The 25,792-nt window shown below is 41.3% G+C and overlaps 6 protein-coding genes and 1 long non-coding RNA gene across 14 annotated transcripts; 1 reads left to right on the top strand and 6 right to left on the bottom strand.

The window, feature by feature from the left end:
• Positions 1–3: 3 nt before the first annotated feature.
• LOC139780484 (Rho-associated, coiled-coil containing protein kinase 2) lies at positions 4–7,319 on the bottom strand (the record flags this gene model as incomplete). Its single annotated transcript, XM_071719121.1, has 12 exons — positions 7,001–7,319; positions 6,184–6,911; positions 5,032–5,353; positions 4,765–4,925; positions 4,342–4,680; positions 2,968–4,101; positions 2,415–2,715; positions 2,299–2,322; positions 1,629–2,035; positions 830–1,471; positions 330–743; positions 4–45 (listed from the first exon to the last, which is right to left on the bottom strand). Coding segments are annotated over exons 3-12 (3,645 nt in total), but the record flags the coding sequence as incomplete, so codon positions are not given.
• A 977-nt stretch (positions 7,320–8,296) lies between these two features.
• On the bottom strand, positions 8,297–10,559 carry LOC139780495 (uncharacterized). The gene is made up of 2 exons (XR_011720257.1): positions 8,958–10,559; positions 8,297–8,675 (listed from the first exon to the last, which is right to left on the bottom strand). It is a non-coding gene; the product is annotated as an uncharacterized lncRNA (long non-coding RNA).
• Positions 10,560–11,921: 1,362 nt separating this feature from the next.
• LOC139780488 (uncharacterized) lies at positions 11,922–15,530 on the bottom strand. Its single transcript, XM_071719132.1, has 2 exons — positions 14,395–15,530; positions 11,922–14,283 (listed from the first exon to the last, which is right to left on the bottom strand). Exons 1-2 carry the CDS (start codon positions 15,338–15,340, stop codon positions 12,893–12,895), a joined length of 2,337 nt encoding a protein of 778 aa, XP_071575233.1. The 5' UTR covers positions 15,341–15,530; the 3' UTR covers positions 11,922–12,892.
• Positions 15,232–18,512, bottom strand: LOC139780486 (uncharacterized). 3 transcript variants are annotated; one of them, XM_071719122.1, is made up of 3 exons: positions 16,709–18,512; positions 15,487–16,523; positions 15,232–15,365 (listed from the first exon to the last, which is right to left on the bottom strand). In XM_071719122.1, the coding sequence occupies exons 1-2, from the start codon at positions 18,510–18,512 to the stop codon at positions 15,526–15,528; spliced, it is 2,802 nt and encodes a 933-aa protein (XP_071575223.1). In that variant the 3' UTR covers positions 15,232–15,365; positions 15,487–15,525. The 3 variants fall into 3 exon arrangements, with proteins under 3 accessions (XP_071575223.1, XP_071575225.1, XP_071575224.1); XM_071719124.1 differs by lacking the exon at positions 15,232–15,365 and having other exon boundaries at positions 15,526–16,523; positions 16,709–17,238; positions 17,440–18,512; XM_071719123.1 differs by lacking the exon at positions 15,232–15,365 and having other exon boundaries at positions 15,526–16,523; positions 16,718–18,512.
• Positions 18,513–18,815: 303 nt separating this feature from the next.
• On the top strand, positions 18,816–22,688 carry LOC139780493 (brefeldin A-inhibited guanine nucleotide-exchange protein 2-like). Of its 2 annotated transcripts, XM_071719153.1 has the most exons (6): positions 18,816–19,085; positions 19,181–19,484; positions 19,669–19,902; positions 20,013–20,269; positions 20,372–20,583; positions 20,664–22,688. In XM_071719153.1, exons 1-3 carry the CDS (start codon positions 19,068–19,070, stop codon positions 19,860–19,862), a joined length of 516 nt encoding a protein of 171 aa, XP_071575254.1. In that variant the 5' UTR covers positions 18,816–19,067; the 3' UTR covers positions 19,863–19,902; positions 20,013–20,269; positions 20,372–20,583; positions 20,664–22,688. The 2 variants fall into 2 exon arrangements, with proteins under 2 accessions (XP_071575254.1, XP_071575253.1); XM_071719152.1 differs by having other exon boundaries at positions 18,823–19,484.
• On the bottom strand, positions 22,270–25,722 carry LOC139780492 (brefeldin A-inhibited guanine nucleotide-exchange protein 2-like). Of its 5 annotated transcripts, none has more exons than XM_071719148.1 (7): positions 25,582–25,722; positions 24,403–25,181; positions 23,985–24,218; positions 23,618–23,874; positions 23,304–23,515; positions 22,850–23,223; positions 22,270–22,780 (listed from the first exon to the last, which is right to left on the bottom strand). In XM_071719148.1, exons 2-3 carry the CDS (start codon positions 25,046–25,048, stop codon positions 24,025–24,027), a joined length of 840 nt encoding a protein of 279 aa, XP_071575249.1. In that variant the 5' UTR covers positions 25,049–25,181; positions 25,582–25,722; the 3' UTR covers positions 22,270–22,780; positions 22,850–23,223; positions 23,304–23,515; positions 23,618–23,874; positions 23,985–24,024. The 5 variants fall into 5 exon arrangements, with proteins under 5 accessions (XP_071575249.1, XP_071575251.1, XP_071575252.1 ...); XM_071719150.1 differs by lacking the exon at positions 25,582–25,722 and adding an exon at positions 25,324–25,414; XM_071719151.1 differs by lacking the exon at positions 25,582–25,722 and having other exon boundaries at positions 24,403–24,706; positions 24,802–25,317.
• On the bottom strand, positions 22,742–23,959 carry LOC139780483 (GTPase-activating protein and VPS9 domain-containing protein 1-like). Its single transcript, XM_071719120.1, has 5 exons — positions 23,955–23,959; positions 23,618–23,659; positions 23,304–23,515; positions 22,850–23,223; positions 22,742–22,780 (listed from the first exon to the last, which is right to left on the bottom strand). Exons 1-5 carry the CDS (start codon positions 23,957–23,959, stop codon positions 22,742–22,744), a joined length of 672 nt encoding a protein of 223 aa, XP_071575221.1.
• Positions 25,723–25,792: the final 70 nt, after the last annotated feature.

The raw sequence follows: 25,792 nt of genomic DNA, 5'->3' as shown, positions 1-25,792 counted from the left end.
CTCGTCACCAGGCCGCCTCGCTTCACCTTCACCAGCATAGAGTAACTGCATACGATATTAATTATTGAACAATAATTGAAGTACATAACGAATCTTTTAGATACCTAATTATTTTATTTATATGTGTGTTATGATAAATTTAAGTAAAATAAATAGAATAATAAAATATAAAAGAATATAAAATGCACATAAAAAAGCATTCTAATGCACATAGATGAAAATTACAAATTATTAAAACGCTAGGAGTTATAATTGAATAAATTGCGATATGAACATTTGAATTTCTGATGATCCAAAGAATCGAGAAATATAGAGAGAAATATAGATACCTGAAATATTCTGGGTATATCTTTGGCATTGGCTCGGATAACATCACCCTGAGTAACAGATCTAACGTGGAAGACTTTATTCAAGTCTAATATCAAGACCGGGTCGGCGTTCAATTTGTCGTTTTCGCTATTGTAGAAGATTATCTTCTTGGAGGAAACAACGACGTATTGCTTCTTCCAACCGTGCCGCTTAATGTTCTGCTTATTTGGCACATTTAACCAGCCCTCTAATCTCATCACACCGTGCTCGGACAGGACCGAGTCCTCACCATCGTCGTTTTCTATAGACGAGACACTTGCAGTTTCTGAGTTGAGCGACGCGATTTTCATCTGCAGTGTCTCTATCTCCGAGTCCTTCGAGTCGAGTTCCATCTGCAGCCTCAGCTTCCCTTGATTTTCCTCCACGAGTTGCGCCTGAGGAAAAGGAAATTGTTTTCTTATTTACTCAAGTAATTCTATATACGGTTCTAACTCGACACAATCAATGATACGCCACTTACTTGCATATCCTGCAAATCCTTCTGCCACTTAGCTGACAGCTGAGAATACTTCTCCCTCTCTTGAGTGAGTTCTTGTTGCAGGCGCCTGCAATCTTTCTCCTTCTTCCTCAGATCCGCGGCGGACGCCTTATTCTTATTCTTCCCGCTTGACGAAAGATCCTTCCGGTTCATGATCTCGGCCAACTTGTTGACCGCCTGCTGCTTCAACAGTTGTTCGGTCTTCAGCTTGCTGCTCAGCTTCTCAATTTCCTCCACATTGGACTGCGCTTTACCGAGTTGGTCCTGCAATTCCTTATATCGCTTGCTCAAGTCTTCCTTCTCCTTCAGAGCCTGATCGACCGATTTCTTGAATTCACTCTCATTCTCCTTAAGTCTGTTTATAACCTGTTCTTTCGTGCTCAGCTCCTGGTGATGCTTGGTTACTCCATCTTTGTACTCCAGCTCTTTCATGGTTCTTTCTTTCTCCAAGTCCGCCACAGTCTCCTCGGCTATGGATCTGGCTAAAGCCTCGCTGTCACCGCGCGCCAAGGACAACTGCAGCTGATGCACAAGAGAGCTACGTTCTTCTTCCAATTCCTGCTGCAATCTCATTTTCTCATCCAACTCTTCGCGCAGCTCTTGCGTCTGTGTTTTGTACAGAGTCTGAAAAAAAGGGAAGGCAAAAACTATAACTCTCCTTGAAAATTTGAAATTACGGCAATTTTTCATAATACTTCTTTGAAACGTTAGTTTTCGTTCATATTCCTTTATTGTCAGATAACAACTAAAATCATATGGAAGGCAAACTTTTGTTATTTACCGAGAAATAAGCTTCAGCTTCCAATTGCTCCTGCAATTCTTTTGTCTGTAGCTGATCGATGTTTCTTTGTGTCTTCAAGTGATGTAACTCCTCGTCTATTTGCCGCTTAGCTTCTCTCAACTGAGCAACCTCTCCGACCAATTGTTGCTCGCGAGCGCGAAGCCTGCCAGCTTCGGACGTTTGCTGGCCTAAGTCGGTCTGCAGAACGTTTCTTTTCTGTTGCTCCTGCTCAACTTGGCCCTGTAGAACCTTGACTTTTTCCATCTCTTGCCTGTGCTCACCCTCTAATTTCTGCAATCGTTGCTGTATCTGTCTGTAATCGACAGAGAGCATTGACGTCTGACGTTCCTTTTCCTGCGCAAGTAATTCCGCACGTTGTCTTCCACTTTTCTCCTCGTTCAGTTTTGCTTGTAGAGCTATTTAATAAATCAACATGCACAATGTAAATAACGGTGCAATGCACTTGCTTAAATTCATAGATAGATATTAGAATAAATACGTACGTAAATATATATGCCGTTACAAAAATACGCAGCAATAAGATAAATGAGAAGACAAGTAAAGGATTAGTATGATGAGAAAAATTCAGTTTTTATATACATATAAAATTACGTAATTTAAATATATTACAGGAAGAAAGGTGTATATTTTCGCGAATTACATATATTACCTTTGAAAATTCCATTCTTTTGCCCTGCATCGCATCGACAAAATAAAATGTCGACATTATAAAACTTTATAAAAAATACAATGCCTCTATTTCCGTGTAAAACATGAAGTAAGTACCTTTAACAACTTCCAGATTGGCCTCCTCCTTGGAAAGAATGCGCGAACGCTCCGTTTCTTGATGCGCCACAACTTCCTGATTGTACCTGGCTTGCGCGGCTTTCAGTTCCAAGGTTAAACTAGCAGCTTCTTTCTCCAACGCGGAAACTCTTTCGGTTAGTTGCCTATTGTCCAGAGTCGCCTTCTCCTCTTTCTCATGGCTGCGCTCTAACTCGAGATGCAAGGTAGAAAGACGAGTCTCCAATTCTGCCGTCAACAATGACGCTTGCGATCTCGAACTACGTTCCTTGGAAAGTTGGCCCTGTAAAAAGTCAAATAAGCATTTTATGTAGAAAAAAACTTATCATTGAAACATTTTTTTATTTTAAATTTCAAAAACTATTCTATAAATATTGAAAATTAATGTAATTGTGTAAATACTTATAATTTTTCGAAAATTTGCAATAAATTTATAGATACTTATAACATACAAATTTCGAAAATGCCCATCCAGAAATTATTTAAAAATTTTTTCTTACAATTAACGAGGAAATAAGAAGAAACTAGATTATACCTGAAGAGTAGCAACTTCTTGCTGCAAGTTATCACGCTGCGCTTGCAGCTGAGCTCTGGCAACTTGCAACTCATTCGCCATTTGCTCGGAGGCTTGGCGCGCCACGGTAATCTCCGTTGCTTGCTTGCGCAATCTCACAACAGTTTCCGTTTCTCTCTCCAATTTGCATTGCATCTCTTTGATTTGCTTCTCCAATGATGTCACTCGCTCGGACGTCTGCTGGGAATTGCTGACATCTCGCGCCCGTCTCGTCTGCTCCTCGTCAAACTTTTTCTTCACCTCCACCAGCAGCGACTCCGCCTTGCGACGAGTCTCCGTCTCGTGCTCCACTCTGCGTTGCGCCTCCTTATAGTTGTGCCTGAGCAATGTCAGCTCCTTATCCGCCCTGCCAACTTCCTCGCGTAGCTCAGCCTCTCGACACGCCATCGCATCCAATTGCGCGTTCAGTGCTTTCTGCCTCGACTCCATCGTCTCTACTTGCCGCCTCTCGCGTTCCAGCAAATTCTCTAGCTGCGAGATCTTCAGATCGTCAGTAGTACCATTGTTGACATGATTTTCGAGACCGTCCACAGATTCCTTGCCGTAAGAAACCATTAACTGGTAATCACCTGAGTAAGTGAACCCGATAAAGGGCAGATGATTCCCGGAAAAAGCTTTGGGTACTGGAAAACTCTCCTCCGGCCCGTCCTCCTTGTCGACATCGTCGAAATTGCTGGTGTCGTCGTCCCCGGAAAGCTCGGGCACCACCGGCGGCACGCATTCTCTCAGATTGTCGAAGGTCCACTGATCATTCTTGAAAAACGGATGGCTTTTGATTTCGTCGACGCCGTTGCGACCCAGGCGCTTCGTCCTATCGGTGAGGAAACCGCATATCAAGTTCTTCGCTGAGTGAGATATCTCAACGTTTTGAGGAAAGTATAGCGAATTCCTATGGTCCATGATCTTCGAATACGTGCCGACCAGGGAGTCGGCGAAGAACGGTGTATCGCCAAACAACATCTCGTACAGAAAGACACCCACGGACCACCAGTCGCATTCACGACCGTATACTCCTTCTCCACCTTGAGACTGCAGGACCTCCGGAGATATGTAATCGGGGGTACCGACCGCGGTATCGGACCGCACTAAACCGTCCTGCAAAGCAGACAATTGAGCGTCAGAGAAAAATTTCAACTAGAAAAAGAGAGTTTATATGACATTTTCAAAATCTTTTCTTAGAAATTTTTAACCGCGAATTAATAATTCAGGTATTTATCTTGTTTCAACAAGTCCCAAGAACGCTTACATAAAATGTTCTCTATTAAGATTTCATCGTCCGAGTTATTTCGTGTTAGACGTTGAAAGTGAGGAATAAAAATAGGAGATCGAACTTACAACATCCATCCTCATGCACGTGCCAAAGTCGGCGAGCTTCAAATGACCGTGCCTGTCGAGCAACATGTTGTCCGGCTTCACATCTCTATGAACGAAACCCATATTATGTATCGCGTCCAACGCGAGCACCACCTCGGCACAGTAAAATTTTGCCCATTTCTCCGGCACCTCGTAATTCGACATCAAGTTGACGAGATCCCCGCCCGGCATGTAATCCATCACCATGTAGAGATACTTCTGGTCTTGGAACGCAAAGTGGAGCTGGACTATCCACGGGGAGTTCGCGTGAGCCATTATATCCCTCTCTTCCCAAAAGAATGCGGAATCCGACCTCTTGATCTAAACACGATAAGGTAAAAGCCAGATTAGAGGAAAATATTTACATACGTGGCGAGTGAATGGAAACGGACGTGTGAGTCTCACCATTTCAAATTTACTAAGTAATTTCATAGCGTAAACTTTTTGCGTAGATTTGTGTCTAACCAGCTGCACCTCTCCGAACGCGCCGCGGCCGATTACTTTTATCAAAGTAAAATCGTCCGTGCGCATTCGCATTTTATAAATCTCTTGGGCTACGGAGTCATCTGCAAGAACGCAAACGGATTATTACTAATCTCGGTGTAGCGCGGCTATTAAAGCTTCCAAAAGAATGGCTATCGCGTTTACGATAAACATTGGGACGGTACTTACATCTATTCATATAAGCTTCTATATTCTTCATACGTTTCACGCTCGCGTGATCGCAATCTGTTACCAGGGCCTGAACCGTGTCCAACAAGCAGTCGATATTCGTGACGCTTCTCGGATCCCTTATTTTCTCCTCCAGGGCCCGCAGGCGTCTCCGCCTGTCCTCGTCGCACACCGCATCCATCTCTCCTTACAGGAGCTTGGACTACTGTGCCTCAACAACGTACTGTTTCTGTCGCATTAAAGACTATCGAAACGCAAGGCTAAATGCAGCATTGACTCGGGCGAGGAGTACCTGCGACGCCCGATGGACGCTCCATACTTTCTAAACAAACAAACGTTATAAATATAAATACACAAACGTCAGAGATCTCTCTATAGATAATTACATAAACAATACATAAAATTATAAATTGCAAAATGGTATTGCCAAGGCTCCCTTTACACGCTAGTGGCTAGTGGCGCAAAAATATTTCACAAACATCGCGAGAGGTACGAAAACGGATAACGCGCGGCGCGTTTACGCGACTTGGCAATATTTTCGGTTCTTATGTAACACAAGATATATGAAAGGAACACAACGTTACGGCGATACCGCGGCGCCAAGGTAAAACAAACAAGTAGGAGCTGCGTTACTCCATACCGCGTAGACGTTCGCGGACCCCCATGGCGCATACGGGTGTCCACGTAAACGTAGCCTCCGGAATTGAGCCCGCGACAAGGACGTCTGTCGGCGGTCGGCGGCGAGACGCGCGGAGCACAACGAAATATGCGGCGTATCGTTCGACGGACAGTGACTCAGCCGCGCGTAATTTACAAGCGCGCGCGACAAAGCGAGCGCGACCCCCCGACGTCTTCCTCGCGCGGTCGCCCCGCGCGAGAGAGGTTACGTCAACGACGGCGGTTTCGCGACACGGCGACACGTCGTCGAGCGTGTCAAAAGCGCGACACGCGCGCGGCGCGCGAGCCTCGCCCGTTCCCTTCCGAGTCGAAAGAGAGCCACGCGGACGTCACGGACGACGCTCGCGCGCGTCTCCCGAGGAAAACTTCGGTCACGCGGAGGGAGGGAGAGGGGGGAGGGAACCTCCGCCAAGGTGCCCTGGGAACGTCCCGGGCGTATGCAACGCCCGGCGCGGCGCGCATATACGTACGTACCTCACCGACGTCACCCTACGTCCCGTCGCTGGCGGGCGCTGTCATCCGGACCGCGAGGAATCCCCGGGAGGCACTGGAGGCAGGCGCATTATTCCGCGCGGCGCACGGACGGCGTACGACGCGTACAGCTGAGCCGTGCGTGCGCCATTCGGCCGATTCACAACGGTCGTCGAACGTCGAGAAGCCACCGAAAGAGAATCCGCCTGCGCCTCTTTCTCTTTCCCACCCGCTTGTCGGCTTCCTACTTACTCCGTCTCTGTCCCTCTCTCTCTCTACTGCTTTCTTTCCCGTGCGCCTACGGGCCCCTCGCGAGTAAATCGAAGTAACGCGCGCCGTTTTCCGCGCGCGTGCGAGAGACAGAGATCCGGATTTCGGCGACGTCGACGGGTCCGCGGGCCCCGGACGCACGCACACACCCCACGTTTCACGTTCACGGCACTTCCGCGGCTTCGAACCCTCGCCTCTCTCTCTCTCTCCGCGCCCGCGGGGGACTATCGATCGCCGCGGTGAACGTGTTCGGTCTGAAATCAGCCGGAGAGGAGGCTTTGCGCGTTACCGCTAGCGGCGGAGGAGGACAGGGAGGAGAGGGAGGGAGAGGAGGAGGGCGCGCACTGGCGTCTGGCACACGTCGTGTCGTGGAGAATCGTCCAGAACGGAGCAGCGCGGCACGGAGACGGAGCAAGCGTCAACCGCTTCGAAAAGTGTCGGCTGGCCGCTGTAGTGCAATTCTGTAACTCGTTATGTTAACTCGTGTCTGTACTGTTACCGTCGTTATTGGTCGTTATGAGCTATAACGACAATTGCGCAGCTTTTTTACCATATAAAATATCTGCGCAACGATAGTCGATACCTCATAACGAGTTACAGAATCGCACTACTGGCCTGGCGTCGGCACGGGCGACTAGGAGGGGTTGGAGGGGAGGGGAGAGATCGAGCATCGAGCCCATGGTGGAAGTATTACATGGTGTGTGCAGTTCAACCTACCCCCACTCCAATATCACCTCTATGAAGTTGGCCGGACCATGGTGTAAAGAAACAAGGTGAAGCATTGCGCATATGGCGGTCGCACGATAAAATTAGCCAATGAAATTTGGGTCCAAGTACACGCGCGAAATTCAAATAGGAAATAATCACGTAATCAATGTCACCGATGAGTACCTCGTCGGTGGCAATGTATGTTTATAATTAAGATTGTAAAAGGAAAATGTAAAAATTTTTTTAACTATGTACAAAAATATTAATATATATAAAATTTCAAAAAATATAAATAATAAATATTTTATCTCTTATGTAATCTCATAAAATAAATTACAAGGTATCTTTTCAAAAGGTATATGTATATGTGTTACTAAAAGAAAAAGAATATAATATAGACAGAGTATGTAACATGTAAAAGAACAATGGAATAATACAATTTGTAGTATAAAAATGTTGTTATTTTTATTTCTCACTACATTTTACATTATATCTTATACAGTACTTTGTACAAAAATATATATATTATCTTATATATGTGGGATTTGTTTTATTACATATTTTAGATATTTTTTTGCTTTTTTTCTTTAAAATATTATTTTCTACAATTTCTTTATTTAGTTTTCGCAATCGTATATATGTACGAGTACGTACAAGACAAGCAATGACTGCTCTAGGAAAGTTATTATTAGTTTTTGTACAAATAATATCAATTAATTTATCAAAAATCCGTGGTTCTTTATTTAAAAAATTACCATGAAATTTTTCGAATTCGGAATTCATAATATTTGCTGCTGCTTCTAATTCGGTAGTGGGATACATTAAATTTCCTCTAGATTTAAAAGAAACCCAATCGTCTGAAATTGCTGGAAGTGTTTTTGTAGGGACACCTAAATTATTATAAGTGTTACGGAATCTATGTGCTACATATCCAGCAACATACAATAAAGCATTTTTTTCTATAATTTCGGTGCCTGTGTTTTGTTCAATGGTTTCAAGTAATTCTAATTCTTGTAAAGTAGGGGTATAACAGCTCAAATCAATTGCTGGAAAAATTATAAGACAAGACAATTATGAAAAAAATTATAAACATGGATATAAATAAATTATATCACATTATTCAATAAGAAATAGCAAATTGAATATATTTTGAATATATTTTGATCCATACAGTATTGATAGATAAACTTAATGACAATCTAAAATATAAGATCAGACTATAAATATCGATGTATAAATATAGGCTTTAACATTGATGTATATAAAACCGGCGGCACACGATGTTTATTTCATGTTACATTATTTGCTGGATTTCCTTGCTGCTGTGTGGGCAGTTGTCGTAGCAATGCTACTAGCTGTGTTGTTAACTTGTCTTTACATGGTGCGGTCTTTCGTACAGGCTGAGTAGCTGGACCTTAATTTTTCAAATAAGAACAAAAACATACCGTGTGCCGCTAGTTAAATGGATGTCGATTAAATTACTATTTCTCACTAAATAAGCTAGACAGGACGAATTTCTAAAAAAAAAAAAAAATTTTTTATTTGCTGTATTAATATTAAAAAATAATTAATAAAAAAATCAAATTAATATTCGTACTAGTAGTCATAATATAGAATATATACATACGCTAATACTAGATATTTTATGTATTTTTTTCTATTAATAGATTAAAATGCACGCACACACTGCATATATATATATATATATATATATATATACACACATTCATAATGTTCTAAACGGCCAGCGTCTAAACAATAAATTAATAAAAATTAATATTTTAAACTTTTTACGTTACCTTCAATGTTTTCAACTTCTTGTATATCGATATCCATTGCTTCTTCCTCAATTTTATTAAAAAATTTTTCTGTATTTATAAAGTCTTTCTCTTCAATAACTATTGATTTTTCTTTTGGTATGGAATGCAAATTTGTTGCTTGACTATGAACATTGTTATGTGCTTCATCAATTTCTGTGAGAATAGTAGAATTATCTCCTATAGTATTTGCACCTAAAGTGACATACTCCGAGTGTTTACCTAATATGTACCATCTCAATCTATATTTTAATTGCACAGGTGTAGGATGGTCATATCCTGCACCCATCATTCTTAAGTATGAAAATAAATTTTCTAGGACATCTTGGTTCAGTCTTCTTGTTAATAGATATTTTATTGGAAATTCTTCAGATGAATATTTTTGTAGAATATATGGAAACATTTCAACTAATGACTTGTTACACACTAAAATTCCTTTTTGAAACTGCAATAATGTTGATCTACGTCCCACTCGCATTTCCAGAATAAACTCGTTCATATTAGCAATTATTTTATTTTGTTCATCTATATTAATACCATATGCATGTGAGCTAGTACAATGCCCAAATTTAAAGTTGCTATTAAAAATGTCAAACCAGTCATTAAATAACTTAAGTATGTCAGCAGTTTGTTTCCATTGTGGAGAAGTAAGTAGATCCTTTTCTCCGCACCAACGTATTGCTAATGCATTAGTATTTGAGAAAACTTGTGCAGCCATTTTAACATTTTGTCTCTGTGCTCCTTTTATATCTAAATGTGCTCTACTTAATTTGTGAGCTATTTTTAAATCTCCTGAATTTAATCTCAATATTTCTTCTAAGCATGTCTTGTCAACATTAATTCCTTTCGTTTTAAAGCCAGAGTCGAAAAAGTTATTCCTGGCCAATTTTATTAAGTGAGGAACGTCAGCGTAAAAAAATATTTTTAATGAACTATTACTTGGATGTATAATATAATTTTGTTTCACAATGGTTTCTTGTTCATTCTTTTTCGGGGTATCTGTGCTAACATTTATTCCAATATTAAGATTATTCCACAGTTTCATGTTCGCTGGCCCCATATCACTTATCACAGCCAAAACAATATAATTAATTTCATAAAGTCTATTTATTATTGTTAGCAATGTATCTGCAGACATAGGTTTATCAAACTCATAATATATTGGCTGTTTCCATTTACAGAACAAACCTCGGGCCAAGACAAACTGACATGTCTTATGAGATCCATAAATCCTCTGTTCCTTCCGTTCTATTTCAATTTTATTTGAAACGTATACTTCGTCGAAAGTTAACACCGTCAATCTTTCGTGCAAACTAAAGCTCTGTCCTTTATCATTCATAATTTGAAGCACATCTGTCAAAATTCCAGGTGGAATACGAAATGAAGCACACCAGTTACGTAGGGTTGTTTCACAAGGTAATGGCATTTTCTTTGTATTACGTAAATATCGATAAGCTTTTGGACTCAAGGACCGTAAAGCAATAGCTGATACTATATCTGCAGACGACCATGTAATGCGAGTGTTTGTTTTTTGTGACATCAACATTTTTATTTGACCAGAAGTAAAAACTTTGCGTAACGCATGTAAAGTCTTGACCGTGATGTTAGAGAGAGAGATTGTATATATATGTCCTAGCACATAAAAATATTCATATATATAGAAGCGCGCGGCGCAGTCGGCATTGTTCGGGGGACGTCGGTCACGTGAGCCGACCGTGACTCGGTTGCGATGCGAGCCCGGACAAAGTGAGGCTGTAGGCGCATGCGCGGGCCAAACATGCTCGATCTCGTCGCAGCGCGAACGGCCATTCGTTACCGAAACGTAGATCGAGTCGCACGTGTATACGATCAGTCAGTAGAACGGATGTTGCATCATCCAAGAGATTTGTTAATCACTGCCTCGAAAGGGACATTGTTTTATCCCGCATCCGAACGAGAAGTTCCACGAAATACGAGAGCTGGCCGCTCAGTTAATTACACGAAGGAAGGAGGGCCAGTATTCCAGTATATTTCTAAAGAAGGAAGGACGACTACTGCCGTTACTGTTTCGAGCATTCCCTCGTAGCTAATTATTATCAACATTAATAAGAGGGATTCAATTACGGCGCAAGCCAGTCACGCCATCCTTTCAAGGATGTGCCTATCCAGAAGCGACGATTCTGCTGTTTGTGAGGTAAACCAAGAAATCTATCGATGTTTTGCTAGTTGAACAGAGCCTTAGGTAACTTTCGTTACAGTCGGCTTGTATTCAATCTCTCTTACAGAGGCCACGAAATTAGTTTACCTCAAGGAAGGTCAACTTTCGGAAAGAAAGTCCTTCTTATGATAACAAACCTTTCTGGTTTTATAACGAAAAGCTGAGCTCAGTACAAGATACATTTTCATTTAATTGATTGCAATCAAACAAGTTTGTCAATTTCATTACGAGTCATTTTGATAGTTTGAGAAACACGATTCTTGTGAAAAGTGCACATAAATGTAAAAGAAACTCTGTATTCTATGTTCATATACGTTAAGTTATTCTTAAACATATTAAGGATTTATCACGACTATCTATTGCGTAACAAAGATAACAATCGTTACGGTGGTGATCTTGTTTACCATCTCTCGCTTAGAATTATTGAGTCATAATTTCCAACGCTGGAAACTGAATATTTCATACTTTACCTTTGATTTAATTTACTGTCTGATATTTAGTATGTATTCTGTGGGTGATAATTTCAGATGAATGATCCTTTTCATGATATACTTTTCTATGAATATTTATAGTAACCATTTCATGGTACATTTAAAGGTTTACATGCTTGGATAAGTCTTCTTATAATGACTTAACATTAAAAGATGAAAACGAACAGAACCCTGAAGTGTTCTCAAGAAATACTACCACATTGAAATCAGATAAAGAAAGGAATCATTCACCAACTAATATTATCTTCTTTTCATGTATCTATTGCGTCACTGATTTATTGTGTATATGTACATATGTTTTTATCTACTGAAACAAATATTATCTAGCTTATAAGAGAAAATATATGCAATCTCTCTCGAACAAAATAGATCTAAAATTAATGTGCCGTTCCCTCCTTAAGATCAATATTTCTTTTGTTTAACAGAAGTTACACAATCCAACATATTTCTAACATGTAAAGGTATTACATCTTCCTCTTGTTTATCTATTACTATTTGTGTTAAAAGTTCAGATTTTGTTTCTACATCTTTCTGTAAGTTTTCCACCTGTTGACTTAATTTTATATTATTTTCAATAAGTTTATATTTCTCCTTAAGGGGATGCTAAAGCTAAGGCCGAACTTCCTCGACGTCGGTAATGGGTGCGTTCAGCCGATACTCCGCTAGCCTAGCGCACGTAAGCAGCGAGCGCTTTGCTACCATTTGCTACGGAAAAATTTGGCTGGACAGAAGCGCTAGTAGTTAGCGGTTGTTAGCGGTTGGTCGTTGCAAATCAAAACCGCTACCAAACGAGCGACTGCTCACGATTGCTAGGCTAGCGGAGTATCGGCTGAACGCAGCCAATGTCAACTCTGTCAACTAAAGCAAAGGCCGAACTGCTCTACCGAGTACAACACCCCGCCAGGTACCTAAGTCGTCTACAGACGATTCCGAGTCTCGACATCGAACTCGCGAAACTCATGTTCGACCGTTAGAAATAAATAAATATACAGGCTATAATAAGCCTGTAGCTATAAGCGATAGTTGCTAATTAAGTTTGTCACTCATATATTTCCATCTTGCAGAGGACCTCCGTAACGAGATCAAAGATGTACCAGTTGTGGGGGGGGGGGTTTTGGATTTTCCCTCGGTTGAGGGAGGATAAGTGCTTTCTTGTCGATGACAACCTAGCACAAACAATGTAGACCATTCCTGACAAGGATTTTGGAACAAGTGCAAATACAAGCACACTATATGATTTTACCTGTTCCTTTAAGGAATTCAAAAACAAAATAGAACAAATTCCAATTACTATTCTTAATCATGCTATACACATCAATTTCCGCAAGGTAACCCACGGCTCTAAGGTTCTCGTCCAACTTGATCCTGAGATCATCGTACTTATGACACTGATGGATTACGTGCATCAGGTCCTCACACTCATGTCCACATTCACATCGTTGTGTATCGATATAATCCTTCCTGAAGAGTGAAGATCCAAGGTTGAAGTGATCCGCTCTGATCCTATTAATGAGAGTAACGTAATATCTTGGGGCGTTGATTTTGCTGAACCAAGGCTTGCGGGCCTCCTCGTCATAAAATTTTGAAAAGTAAAATTTGCCCTTGAAGGCAGAGTCTCGCTTAACAGAGGCCTGAGAAGCCCGCCAAGTTTCCTCCCTTGCCATAGCCATAAGGTCCCCAGTCGGGACCATGACGCTCTCATCTGGGGGTTCATGAGCAGCTTCCTTAGCTAAACCATCGGCCAGCTCATTCCCAGCGATGCCGACATGAGCGGGAATCCACACAAGCACAACTCTCATATTGTACTCCCTTTCAAGTGAGTAAATGAGCAGTCTAGTTTCCACCTCGTATTTACTTTTATGAACTGAAATGAGGTTGTTTTGAACAGCGGAAAGAGCCGATTTGCAATCCGACATGATAACAACATGGTTATTTCTTGTGTCTCGTGATATCTTCATGAGATTCAGGGCCGCGTTGATGGCAAAAATCTCTGCAGTAAACGACGAGCAAATGTTAGACATACTAATCTTATAGGCAGTGTCCCACCCCTCTATAGCGATACTTGCACCCGTAGATCGCCAGTCGGGGTTATGTGAGCCATCCGTAAACACAATTTCCGCCTCATTGTTCAATTGGTATTTTTTAATGATGTCTTCTATCATAGAAGCATCAGAATATTCCTCATTATCCTTCCTCAAAAGACCAACGGAAAAGTCGACCACAGGGACGAAATCATGCGCCTCGAACTCCCCCCGAAAAATCTCATGGATTCCTGGGGGGCCAATAAGCGCTCTGACGGGAGCACATTTCCTCCACACTCTAGACATCAGCGACATAACATAGGTAGGTTGACGATATCGCACCCACAGCTCAGCGTCATGGGCCCTCTGGATTCTCTCGCAAACGCCATCCAAATTGTGAGCCATGGCCTTATAAATGTAGTTCCTGGCGAGCATCTCCGCACGGTCCGTCAACAGTCTGACCTTGGCCTCAGCCACGATGACGTTGTTTGGTGTGCTGTTGCGGTATCCTAGGGCAGTCCTAATGCCCCTATATTGCGTCCTTTCCAACTTGAGAACCGAGTTGGCATCCCTGGGGTGATAAACGAAACTGCCGTAATCTGTAATCGAACGAACCAAGCTCTTGTACAACATTAACGCCGTATTGACCTCTAAACCTTTAGAGATTCTACACAGATATCGAATGACAGCGTTCGCTTTATCAACCTTACTACGAACTTCCTGGATCTGATGTGAGAACCTTAAACCATTATCCATCCAAATTCCCAGAAATTTCGATTCCCGGCTGTAGAACACTTCACATCCCTGGATCACCATACTTTGTCTTTCATTAAATAGGCCATATTTGTTAAATTCCACAATGACAGTTTTTTGTGGTTCCAATTCGAGACCAATAGAACGAAGTCTTTCAGCAACCAAATTCACCGCTAGCTGGAGCAGCTCCCGATTACGCCGTCTGTTTGGACCACGTATATAAAGGCCAATGTCGTCAGCAAACTCGCACGATTCCACCCCCTCAGGTAAGTCAGTGCATATTCTCCCCGTGTAGAGAGAGTACAGGGCAGGACTGAGAACGGCGCCCTGCGGGAGTCCCATATAAACTAGACGTTCTATGAATTCTTGAGAATTAACAATAAAACGAACAAGTCTCCGGTATAGCCATTTACGAATAAATCTGACTATGCCCGCGGGACAATTAAGCGCAACAAGAGTCTCAATCAAAGTGCGGAACTCGACATTATCGTAAGCTCCCGAAACGTCGAGGAACGCAGCCAGCGTGTACTCACCCGAAGATATAGAGGTACGAATATCCGACACAATCTTAACTAGATTGTCTGCGCACGACTTCCCCCTGCGGAAACCATTCTGTGATGGATTGAACTTGTGAGCACTCTCCGCCCACCATATGAGGCGCTCATTGATCATGCGTTCACACAATTTGCCGACACAAGACGATAAAGATATGGGGCGGACCTTCTCTTTTCCAGGCTTATCAATAAAAACCACCTGGTAACGGTGCCAGTCCTCAGGAAGAGAGTCCGAGAGCCAAATACAATTGAGGAGCCTCAACAAACACTCAAGAGCTGAGTTCGGCAATTCCTGGATCATTTTATATTCGATTCCATCCAGCCCCGGGGCAGAGTTTTTCTTTATCATTTTAATGGCTCTATCCAATTCCGATCTACGAAACAATGAACTCAGGGAGTCATCCGGGTAATTAATATTCAACACCGGATCTGATCCCACAAAAGGTGGGGCCAGCTTGTCAACAGACTTCCTTATTTCATCCTCTCTGTTCTTACCACTCCAGCTATTCCATCGAACATTGTTTCTGGCGTTTTTTAAAATCCTGATGGTATTCCAAACGTAGGACAGACTAGTGAAACGGTTGATTCCAGCGCAGAACTCCTCAAAGCATGCCTTTTTTTTGCGGCGATCGTTCTTCTAACCAGAGAGCACGCTCGTTTGTAGCTATCCCATGTGCTGAGAGATTTACAGCGTTTAAAAGTGGAGAACGCCTTTTTCCTATCTTGGATGACCTTGTCACAATCAACATCCCACCATCTATGTTGAACTTTGTGCTTCTTCTCCTTGGCATCAGGAGGACCCGCCATCTTGCGTCTGCCGGAAGCGCGGTCGATTGACGTTCTAAGAATATCGATGAACCGCCCATAATACAAATCGACGTCCTCGGAAGAGTGATCAATAAACGGAAGGAGATCCCTCTTAATAGCTTCATCAACAAACTTGTAATACGAAGTCCAGTTCGTCTTCTTTGACGTGATTCTATTGGTAATCTTTCTATAGGGCTGAGGATCGCTGTCCACAGTAAAAGAAATGGGATAGTGATCACTATCCCAAGCGTCATCCTGTTGTTCGTACTCGACATTATCTATAACACCAGCCGTACCAAAGGCTAAATCGATGTTAGAGTCACGCTGTCCTCTCTGGCCAACCCTTGACTTAGTGTCTGAATTGATGCAAAAGAAGCCTCTGTCCAGCAATGTATCATGTAAAGCCTCGCCACTGGGCGTGGTAAGGTCACAATTCCAAGTAGAGTTGTGGGCATTAAAGTCGCCCAGAATAATCGAGTCCAGAGTGTCAGGGACCTGGTCCACAACCACGCTAATATCTGCGTCAGTGAGCTCTCCTTGTGGGTGCCTGTACACCGCCATAATGTTACAATTATTGTTCAAGTTTTTGGTCCTGATGCCAACAGTATCGTAGCCGTAAGGAATATCATCCGACAAAGGGATAACATCAAAATCGATGGACCTCCGTACCGAGATCGAAGCACCACCACTGTTCAACACATTCCCGCTCTGAACCGTCTTGAAGCCTGGAAAGTATATACGTTTATCATCAGTTCGTCGAGTCTCGGTCAATACCACAATATCATACTCCATAACACGTTTGGACAATTCATTGGCACTGGTTCCATAACCTCGACAGTTCCAAAGTAATAGTCTGAATGTTATGTCGAGGGGAGGAAGAACCTCCCTTCAGAATACTCAGACCGATTACCCAACTCACGAAGAAAATCCGTTTCCAAAATCCTGTCCAACGAAGTCCCACCTCTACTACTCCATCTCTCCATCAACTCCTTCAATAATTTCAGAAGAGGCAATAGTTCCATCATTCCGCTTGCAACATCCTGCGGCACCTGTGTTACATGATTGACTGGAGGAGGATCCCCCGTTGATTGTGCGGAGATAGCGTTCGACCAGGCCGCTCCATTTCTAGCCGACGCGAACATGATACCTTGTTTCTCCTTATTAATATCACTAGCTCTAAGATTAAACTGTTTATAATAATCCTGACTAGATTTGGAAGAGGGTGCCCGCCTCTTTTCAGAGTCCCCGGAGCGTCTATTATAATCAGGGCGAAGCACGGACGCCTCGGTGCGTCGATTGCCCTGATTCTCACCACTAACACGAGCCGTCTCCGCATAAGAAGCTCTCCTCGGGGAGGGCAATCTCGGCCAAGATCCCTCACTCGTTCGGGCATCCGCAGGGGGGGCAACGCGATCACCTCCCTCTACAAAACGTCTAGCACTGAAAAAAGATATATTTTTATGAGCCATAATTATATTGATTTGTTTGTTTTTTTCAAAAACGGGGCAGTTTCTAAAAGTCGATTTGTGAGAGCCGCCACAGTTGCGACACTTGACAGGCTTCTCGCACTGGCCGTGCGACTTGTCACCACATACTATACAGAACGACTCACTTTTGCAAGAAATTTTTGTGTGACCAAACCTGAAACAGTTGAAACACTGCCTGGTCTGCGGCACGAATGGCCTGACTTTCAAACCCACATTGTTGGTAAATATCTTCAAATCTCTAATACCGGTTCCCTTGAAGGTAACGATAATATTGTCCGTTTCCGATAAAGTGGTTTTCTTCTCAATACTATCCCATTTGCGTCGGTACATACGCTCCAGGCCGATAATACCCGATCTATCCTGTATTACCGACCAAAGATCTCTGATGGAAGAAGGCCAATCCGCGATGACTCCCTTACTAATCATGGATCGTTGTTCCATAAACGCTTTCAATTTGCTCGGGATTTTTTCTATTGCTTCTAGGGCCAGATTGGCCTCGAGATAATCTGTAAATTCCGCTTCCGCTGAATAATGATTCAACATCTCCAGGGAGGAGGGGCAGATGCGGATGTTCGTTAAAAGCATCCATATTTTAATCAAATTTTTCCCCTTTCTTGCGGACGTCTGATCGGGGGGTAATTTAATTGTAATCTTCGCTTTGCCCATAAAGCTGCTGTCGAATCTGGTAATTATCGGGCGAAGTTGTTGTTGTGAGCATTTCCTCAGATTACCCTCGTGAACAGAGTATGATTCTCTGTCCTCACCAATAACATTAGGCACGGACGGATCACGTGAACGGGCGTCTCGAACTTTCTCCTTATTACTAGAGTCTATATGCTTGGATACTAAGTCGTCAATATTCTTAGAACTATTAACCGCAACAGCTTTGTTTATAAAAAATTCGCCTGAGCGGGTGTCAGAGTTAATTACTACGTTACTTTCCTCAGTATCCATCACATCATCTGATTGCCCTTGGTTTAAGGGTGAGTCCATTCCTGCATTGGTCGACTCGTCCCTCTGTCCATCCAGCAATGGAATTCCTCGTCGGCTCACATCCTGTCCCACGGCGTCCACCGTTGACTCTCTTTCCATGATTTTTTGAAAGGCCGAGTCGAGAACTTGTTCCGTTACTTCGACTCTCATTCGTTTAAACGGTTTAGCCGGAATCTTATTACCGGGAGCACGTGAGTTACCAGGCTTCGACAGAGGATCCGAAGGATCCGCCATATAGCACTTTCTCAAAACTACAAGAAAAATTTACGGCTCCCCCTCCGAGAGGGGAGCACAAAGACTACAGACAATAAGCGGCCTTAAAGCAGCGAGCAATCTAGCACAGGAGACGTAAGCGGTCAGAATCACAGCTACGGAAAAGGATAGGATCTACGTTCAACTCGGGACAGGAGCGGAAACACGTCCGATCACCGTGGCTGCTCGTACCGAACTCCTGTACCAGTTGTGCAGGGTGAAGAGGTTATCTCAAACGCCCTGCCATAGCCCAAGAGCGACTCAAATGTCATTACCGCTGAGAAGTACTTCTTGCCATTTGCGTTAGCATGTCAGAGCAAGTCACCGCGGATTGTGATGACACAGCACTGGACTGCCTGCAGAAGTTAATCGCATATGGCCATCTCACTGGCAATGTGCCTGATTCAACGGAGCCTAACAAGCTGCTGATTGTGCGCATTGTCGAGACAATTTGCGGTTGCTTCACCGGTCTACAGACCGATGAGGGTGTGCAGCTGCAGATTATTAAAGCTTTGCTGACTGTAATGACAAGCCAGCATGTGGAGATACACGAGGGTACGGTATTGTTAACAATTCGTACTGTTTACAACGTTTACTTGGCATCGCGCAACCTGATGAATCAAACAACAGCCCATGCGACTCTCACGCAGATGATCAACGTGCTCTTCGCGCGAATGGAGACTCAGGCGGAGGAAGAGAATGTGAGTCTTGATGGGGAACATCAGCAGAAGGGTTCTGTCATAGCAAACGGCGAAACTGAAGCCAAGCTAAGTCCAGAGAATGCTCCTGGTAAATTAAAATTGTCATTGAGAAATCGTAGAGGTAAAGCAATCCGCGTGACGGACGACAGATGTTTCGATCGAGAAGCTGGTGGCGACGGCGTCGATGTGTGCAGGCACAGATTACGCAAGATTATGTTGGAAGATGTAACATCATCCGGTAATGTCGCGGGCGGTAAGATATTAATAAATAACTATTAACAATTATCGTATATTATTTTGTTACAATATAAACGGTTTCTGTTTTAATAGTTTTGTAGAATCGAATCGAAGATAAATCGGAAAGTAATGCTAAAAAAAAGGAAAAGTTTTCCTGCAAGTTTTAGACAGTAATAAATTGTTCTTTTGATTAATTTCAGATACTACCGATGATATATTAGCGAAATACAGAAGAAAGCCAAGCGCAGCTAGCGATACAGCCTCGGTCGAAAGCAATCAGTCCCGTACAAAAGAGGTGGAAGACGAAAGACTTTCAATCGATCCGAATAATGTAGAACTCTCTTATGCTTTTGCGGATGCTAAAAGAAAATTACGTATGGTACTTAGTACTTAGCACTGCTGACCTTCAACACATTCCATGGAATACTTCAGAGGTATTTATTGTATTATTTTTTAATCATGGCGTACAAAACAAAGTGTGATTTTTTTATGGATTACTTAATTACTTAATGTTCAAATATTGGCATATAAAATTTTATTACAGAGACATTGTTGGTCGCAGAAAGAAAACGAACTGGTTGCGTTTTTACAACTACAATTGGCAGAAGCTATAAACCTGCAGGATAGGGCATTAATAGCTCATCTTCATGAAACTTTATGTTGCGTGCGTCTATTTAATGACGATGGATGTAGAAAGCTCTTCAAATCACTTCGAGAGGATTATCAAAAACGATCTCCTTATATCGCATATTTAATCAGATGTCGTCAAGGATTGCTGTCGACATTAGCTCACTTAGATAGGTACTGTTTATATATAAATATCATCTTTGTATGTAATGTATAAGTAAATGTAAAATATGTTTAAATGTAAGATGTTAACCGTTTAATAATAATATTTTCCAGATTATGCGTGCGAGTTAAGTGCGATCAGGATGCTATCAATAATTATCTTGTATCCGTTTGTGTGAGGGTATTTTTGGAAAAAAAGGAGGCTTTCCTCCTGCGTTTCTGCGAAGAGTTTAAAAAGCTTACGCTAGCTGACGAGAAACAGGATCTCGTGGATAATTTTCTAGGAAAGGTCCACGCGGAAATGGACAACGATCCGATCTGGCAATGTACATGAATATAATTATTTATCTCGCAATTGATCTTAGCGGAGTGCTCAGAGACGTCTGAACTTACTTCTTACTTTCAGCGGCGAGCGCCAACCAGTTAGATTTGGCGAGAGTTGTGGTGGAAAGAACCGTCATGGCACGGGTACCACAATGCGCTCTATCTAAATGAAGATGGAGATGTATATAGGGACCAGCTTCTTCAGGATCACATAAAAAAGTTGGCGAAAGTCGTAACTCCAAATCACAAGGACCTACGCATTCCAAATGTTTATCATTACGAATGTTCCTGGTCATGGGCGCAGGCTGAATTGGCTGTGATATCGGCGTATAAGACTCCTAGGGATAAGTTGCAGTGTGTATTTCGTTGCGCGACTACCATCATGAATCTCCTCTCCATGGCGTCGGAAAGAGACCTCCCGTAACTTAGCCGGTCAACTTCGACTTTATTAATTTTTTTTTTTTTAATCGTTTGTTGGTCGTTTGTTGGTGATTGTTGGCCTAATTACAACGTTTGTTGGTTCTTAATTTTTGTTTAAATTAAAAAAGAAAAATTAGCCTTAAGTTAGCCGGAAAAATTTTATTTTTAATTAAAAAAAAGCCTAATCGATGCGTAATCGTTTGCTGATGATTGTTGGTCTAATTTTAGCGTTTGTTGGTTTATTATTAGTCTTAAAAACGAAAAAAAAACAAAAAATTATCTCACATTAAAGTAATCGAAGATTGGTTTATTTGCCTACGACTTAAGGTTTATTTCTATCAATTTAAGGCTAACATCTATAAAACTGGCTATGAATACGGGCCTTAACATCGGCAGAAAATCATTCGTATGTATTTAGCCGGAAATGAACGTCTTTTTAAAGAATCTCTATATGAAATCGTTTGTATTTCGTATGAAGACTTTTGAAGTGCAATTGAAAAGGTTTGTGAGTCATTCGTTTAATTGTAATTAATTATTTATTTTTACACCATGCATTTAGCCGAAATAGATAAATTAATAAAAGTTTTTATATGGAATCGTTTGTATTTTGTATGAAGAGTTATGAAGTGTGATTAAAAAGGTTTGTGAGTCACCCAGATAATTTTAATTAAATATTTATAAACTCGGTAATTATAGCCGAAATATAGATTTTTAGTTATTCATGTTAAAAGAAGAAGGCGCGAGTGTTCCCGAAGGTCCGTCTGCAGTCAGAATTAATATAAACGTTTTAAAAATTATTTTATACTGAAATAAATAAATATACAGGCTATAAGCCTGTATAGCTATAAGCGATAGTTGCTAATTGCGTTCCATCTTGAATTTTTTTTACAGTCGTTTATTAGGATTTCCCTGCTTTTAAATTGAACGCTTTTAAATGTATTATTATTAAACTACTGATATCGATATATTATTAGTAATTTAATATTAAAGCTTGACAGAGTGACGTAAACTAATTCGCTCATAGTATTAACAAGTATTATGCGTTCAAATTCTCGAAAGCTATAGCTTCTTTACTATGCTCTCTCTTTATGTCGATCGATTCGGATAAAAATCTCCGAAGTCTTTCTTTCTCTCGCGATATTCCTGATACATAATCCTAGAGTAAAACTGTACAAAAGCTCTACGAAAGTGGCGATATTTTTCAAGGATCTGGTTCGAGTCTCGGCTCTTGGGGAAGGTGCGCATGTAGAAAGAGTACGTCAAGACAGTTTATCCTGCTAAATGGTTATCAATTCTCTATAAGTTCTGTATTGTTTACACATAAATTATAGAATATCTAAACGTTTCTTTTTTTTCGATGTCCTGCGAAATTGTACAATAGAGTTACAAATAAAAATAAAGCCACACTTTACGTATATTCAGTCTTTGCTAATGTTACATAATAACGTGCGAAAGAACTAACAGACTATTTAAGAGGCTATTTAAGAATTTTAATCAAGATACTGGAAGCATAAAACTGTTCAGCTAGCTTTACACAAGATATTGGTCTTCTTCTTTATGAAATCGTCAAATTATGATTATGATACATTTCTACATTATCACCAGCATCGAATCTAATCTTATTTATCGTGATACTCTTGAGAAACTGTTAATCCATTGTCTTAATAAACTCGATCGCGGCGCAGAACTGCGTCCACCAATATTGTTCCTCTCCCTCCAATCGATTCCCGTAAAAGCTGTCTACATATTGAACAGTCGATACAACGACGGCGGATTAGTCTGAAATTAAGCACACGTTAACAATCACTCTTCTTGCTAAAATCACATATTCTCTTTTCAATCGCATACCTTGATTATGACATAGACCAGCACGGGAGTCAGATCGTCGGCAGCAGGTATGCCTCTTTCCGACGCCATGGAGAGGAGATTCATGATGGTAGTCACGCAACAAAATACACACTGCAACTTATCCCTAAGAGTCTTATACGCCGATATCACAGCCAATTCAGCCTGCGCCCATGACCAGGGGCATTCGTAATGATAAACCTTTGGATTGTGATTTGGAGTTACGACTTTCGCCAACTTTTTTATGTGATTCTGAAGAAGCTGGTCCCTATATACATCTCCATCTTCATTTAGATAGAGCGCATTGTGGTATACCCGTGCCATGACGGTTCTTTCCACCACAACTCTCGCCAAATCTAACTGGTTGGCGCTCGCCGCTGAAAGTAAGAAGTAAGTTCAGACGTCTCTGAGCACTCCGCTAAGATCAATTGCGAGATAAATAATTATATTCATGTACATTGCCAGATCGGATCGTTGTCCATTTCCGCGTGGACCTTTCCTAGAAAATTATCCACGAGATCCTGTTTCTCGTCAGCTAGCGTAAGCTTTTTAAACTCTTCGCAGAAACGCAGGAGGAAAGCCTCCTTTTTTTCCAAAAATACCCTCACACAAACGGATACAAGATGATTATTGATAGCATCCTGATCGCACTTAACTCGCACGCATAATCTGGAAAATATTATTATTAAACGATTAACATCTTACATTTAAACATATTTTACATTTACTTATACATTACATACAAAGATGATATTTATATATAAACAGTACCTATCTAAGTGAGCTAATGTCGACAGCAATCCTTGACGACATCTGATTAAATATGCGATATAAGGAGATCGTTTTTGATAATCCTCTCGAAGTGATTTGAAGAGCTTTCTACATCCATTGTCATTAAATAGACGCACGCAACGTAAAGTTTCATGAAGATGAGCTATTAATGCCCTATCCTGCAGGTTTATAGCTTCTGCCAATTGTAGTTGTAAAAACGCAACCAGTTCGTTTTCTTTCTGCGACCAACAATGTCTCTGTAATAAAATTTTATATGCCAATATTTGAACATTAAGTAATTAAGTAATCCATAAAAAAATCACACTTTGTTTTGTACGCCATGATTAAAAAATAATACAATAAATACCTCTGAAGTATTCCATGGAATGTGTTGAAGGTCAGCAGTGCTAAGTACTAAGTACTATACGTAATTTTCTTTTAGCATCCGCAAAAGCATAAGAGAGTTCTACATTATTCGGATCGATTGAAAGTCTTTCGTCTTCCACCTCTTTTGTACGGGACTGATTGCTTTCGACCGAGGCTGTATCGCTAGCTGCGCTTGGCTTTCTTCTGTATTTCGCTAATATATCATCGGTAGTATCTGAAATTAATCAAAAGAACAATTTATTACTGTCTAAAACTTGCAGGAAAACTTTTCCTTTTTTTTAGCATTACTTTCCGATTTATCTTTGATTCGATTCTACAGAACTATTAAAACAGAAACCGTTTATATTGTAACAAAATAATATACGATAATTGTTAATAGTTATTTATTAATATCTTACCGCCCGCGACATTACCGGATGATGTTACATCTTCCAACATAATCTTGCGTAATCTGTGCCTGCACACATCGACGCCGTCGCCACCAGCTTCTCGATCGAAACATCTGTCGTCCGTCACGCGGATTGCTTTACCTCTACGATTTCTCAATGACAATTTTAATTTACCAGGAGCATTCTCTGGACTTAGCTTGGCTTCAGTTTTGCCGTTTGCTATGACAGAACCCTTCTGCTGATGTTCCCCATCAAGCCTCACATTCTCTTCCTCCGCCTGAGTCTCCATTCGCGCGAAGAACACGTTGATCATCTGCGTGAGAGTCGCATGGGCTGTTGTTTGATTCATCAGGTTGCGCGATGCCAAGTAAACGTTGTAAACAGTACGAATTGTTAACAATACCGTACCCTCGTGTATCTCCACATGCTGGCTTGTCATTACAGTCAGCAAAGCTTTAATAATCTGCAGCTGCACACCCTCATCGGTCTGTAGACCGGTGAAGCAACCGCAAATTGTCTCGACAATGCGCACAATCAGCAGCTTGTTAGGCTCCGTTGAATCAGGCACATTGCCAGTGAGATGGCCATATGCGATTAACTTCTGCAGGCAGTCCAGTGCTGTGTCATCACAATCCGCGGTGACTTGCTCTGACATGCTAACTCAAATGGCAAGAAGTACTTCTCAGCGGTAATGACATTTGAGTCGCTCTTGGGCTATGGCAGGGCGTTTGAGATAACCTCTTCACCCTGCACAACTGGTACATCTTTGATCTCGTTACGGAGGTCCTCTGCAAGATGGAAATATATGAGTGACAAACTTAATTAGCAACTATCGCTTATAGCTACAGGCTTATTATAGCCTGTATATTTATTTATTTCAGTATAAAATAATTTTTAAAACGTTTATATTAATTCTGACTGCAGACGGACCTTCGGGAACACTAGCGCCTTCTTCTTTTAACATGAATAACTAAAAATCTATATTTCGGCTATATATAATTACCGAGTTTATAAATATTTAATTAAAATTATCTGGGTGACTCACAAACCTTTTTAATCACACTTCATAACTCTTCATACAAAATACAAACGATTCCATATAAAAACTTTTATTAATTTATCTATTTCGGCTAAATGCATGGTGTAAAAATAAATAATTAATTACAATTAAACGAATGACTCACAAACCTTTTCAATTGCACTTCAAAAGTCTTCATACGAAATACAAACGATTTCATATAGAGATTCTTTAAAAAGACGTTCATTTCCGGCTAAATACATACGAATGATTTTCTGCCGATGTTAAGGCCCGTATTCATAGCCAGTTTTATAGATGTTAGCCTTAAATTGATAGAAATAAACCTTAAGTCGTAGGCAAATAAACCAATCTTCGATTACT

This window comes from Temnothorax nylanderi, unplaced genomic scaffold, assembly GCF_030848795.1.
Source record: "Temnothorax nylanderi isolate EJ_2023f unplaced genomic scaffold, tnyl_v1.0 TNYL_tig0280_pilon, whole genome shotgun sequence".
Taxonomy (NCBI): Eukaryota; Metazoa; Arthropoda; class Insecta; order Hymenoptera; family Formicidae; genus Temnothorax; species Temnothorax nylanderi.
The sequence above is the reverse complement of the archived record's forward strand: the minus strand, read 5'-3'. Positions and strand labels throughout refer to the sequence as shown.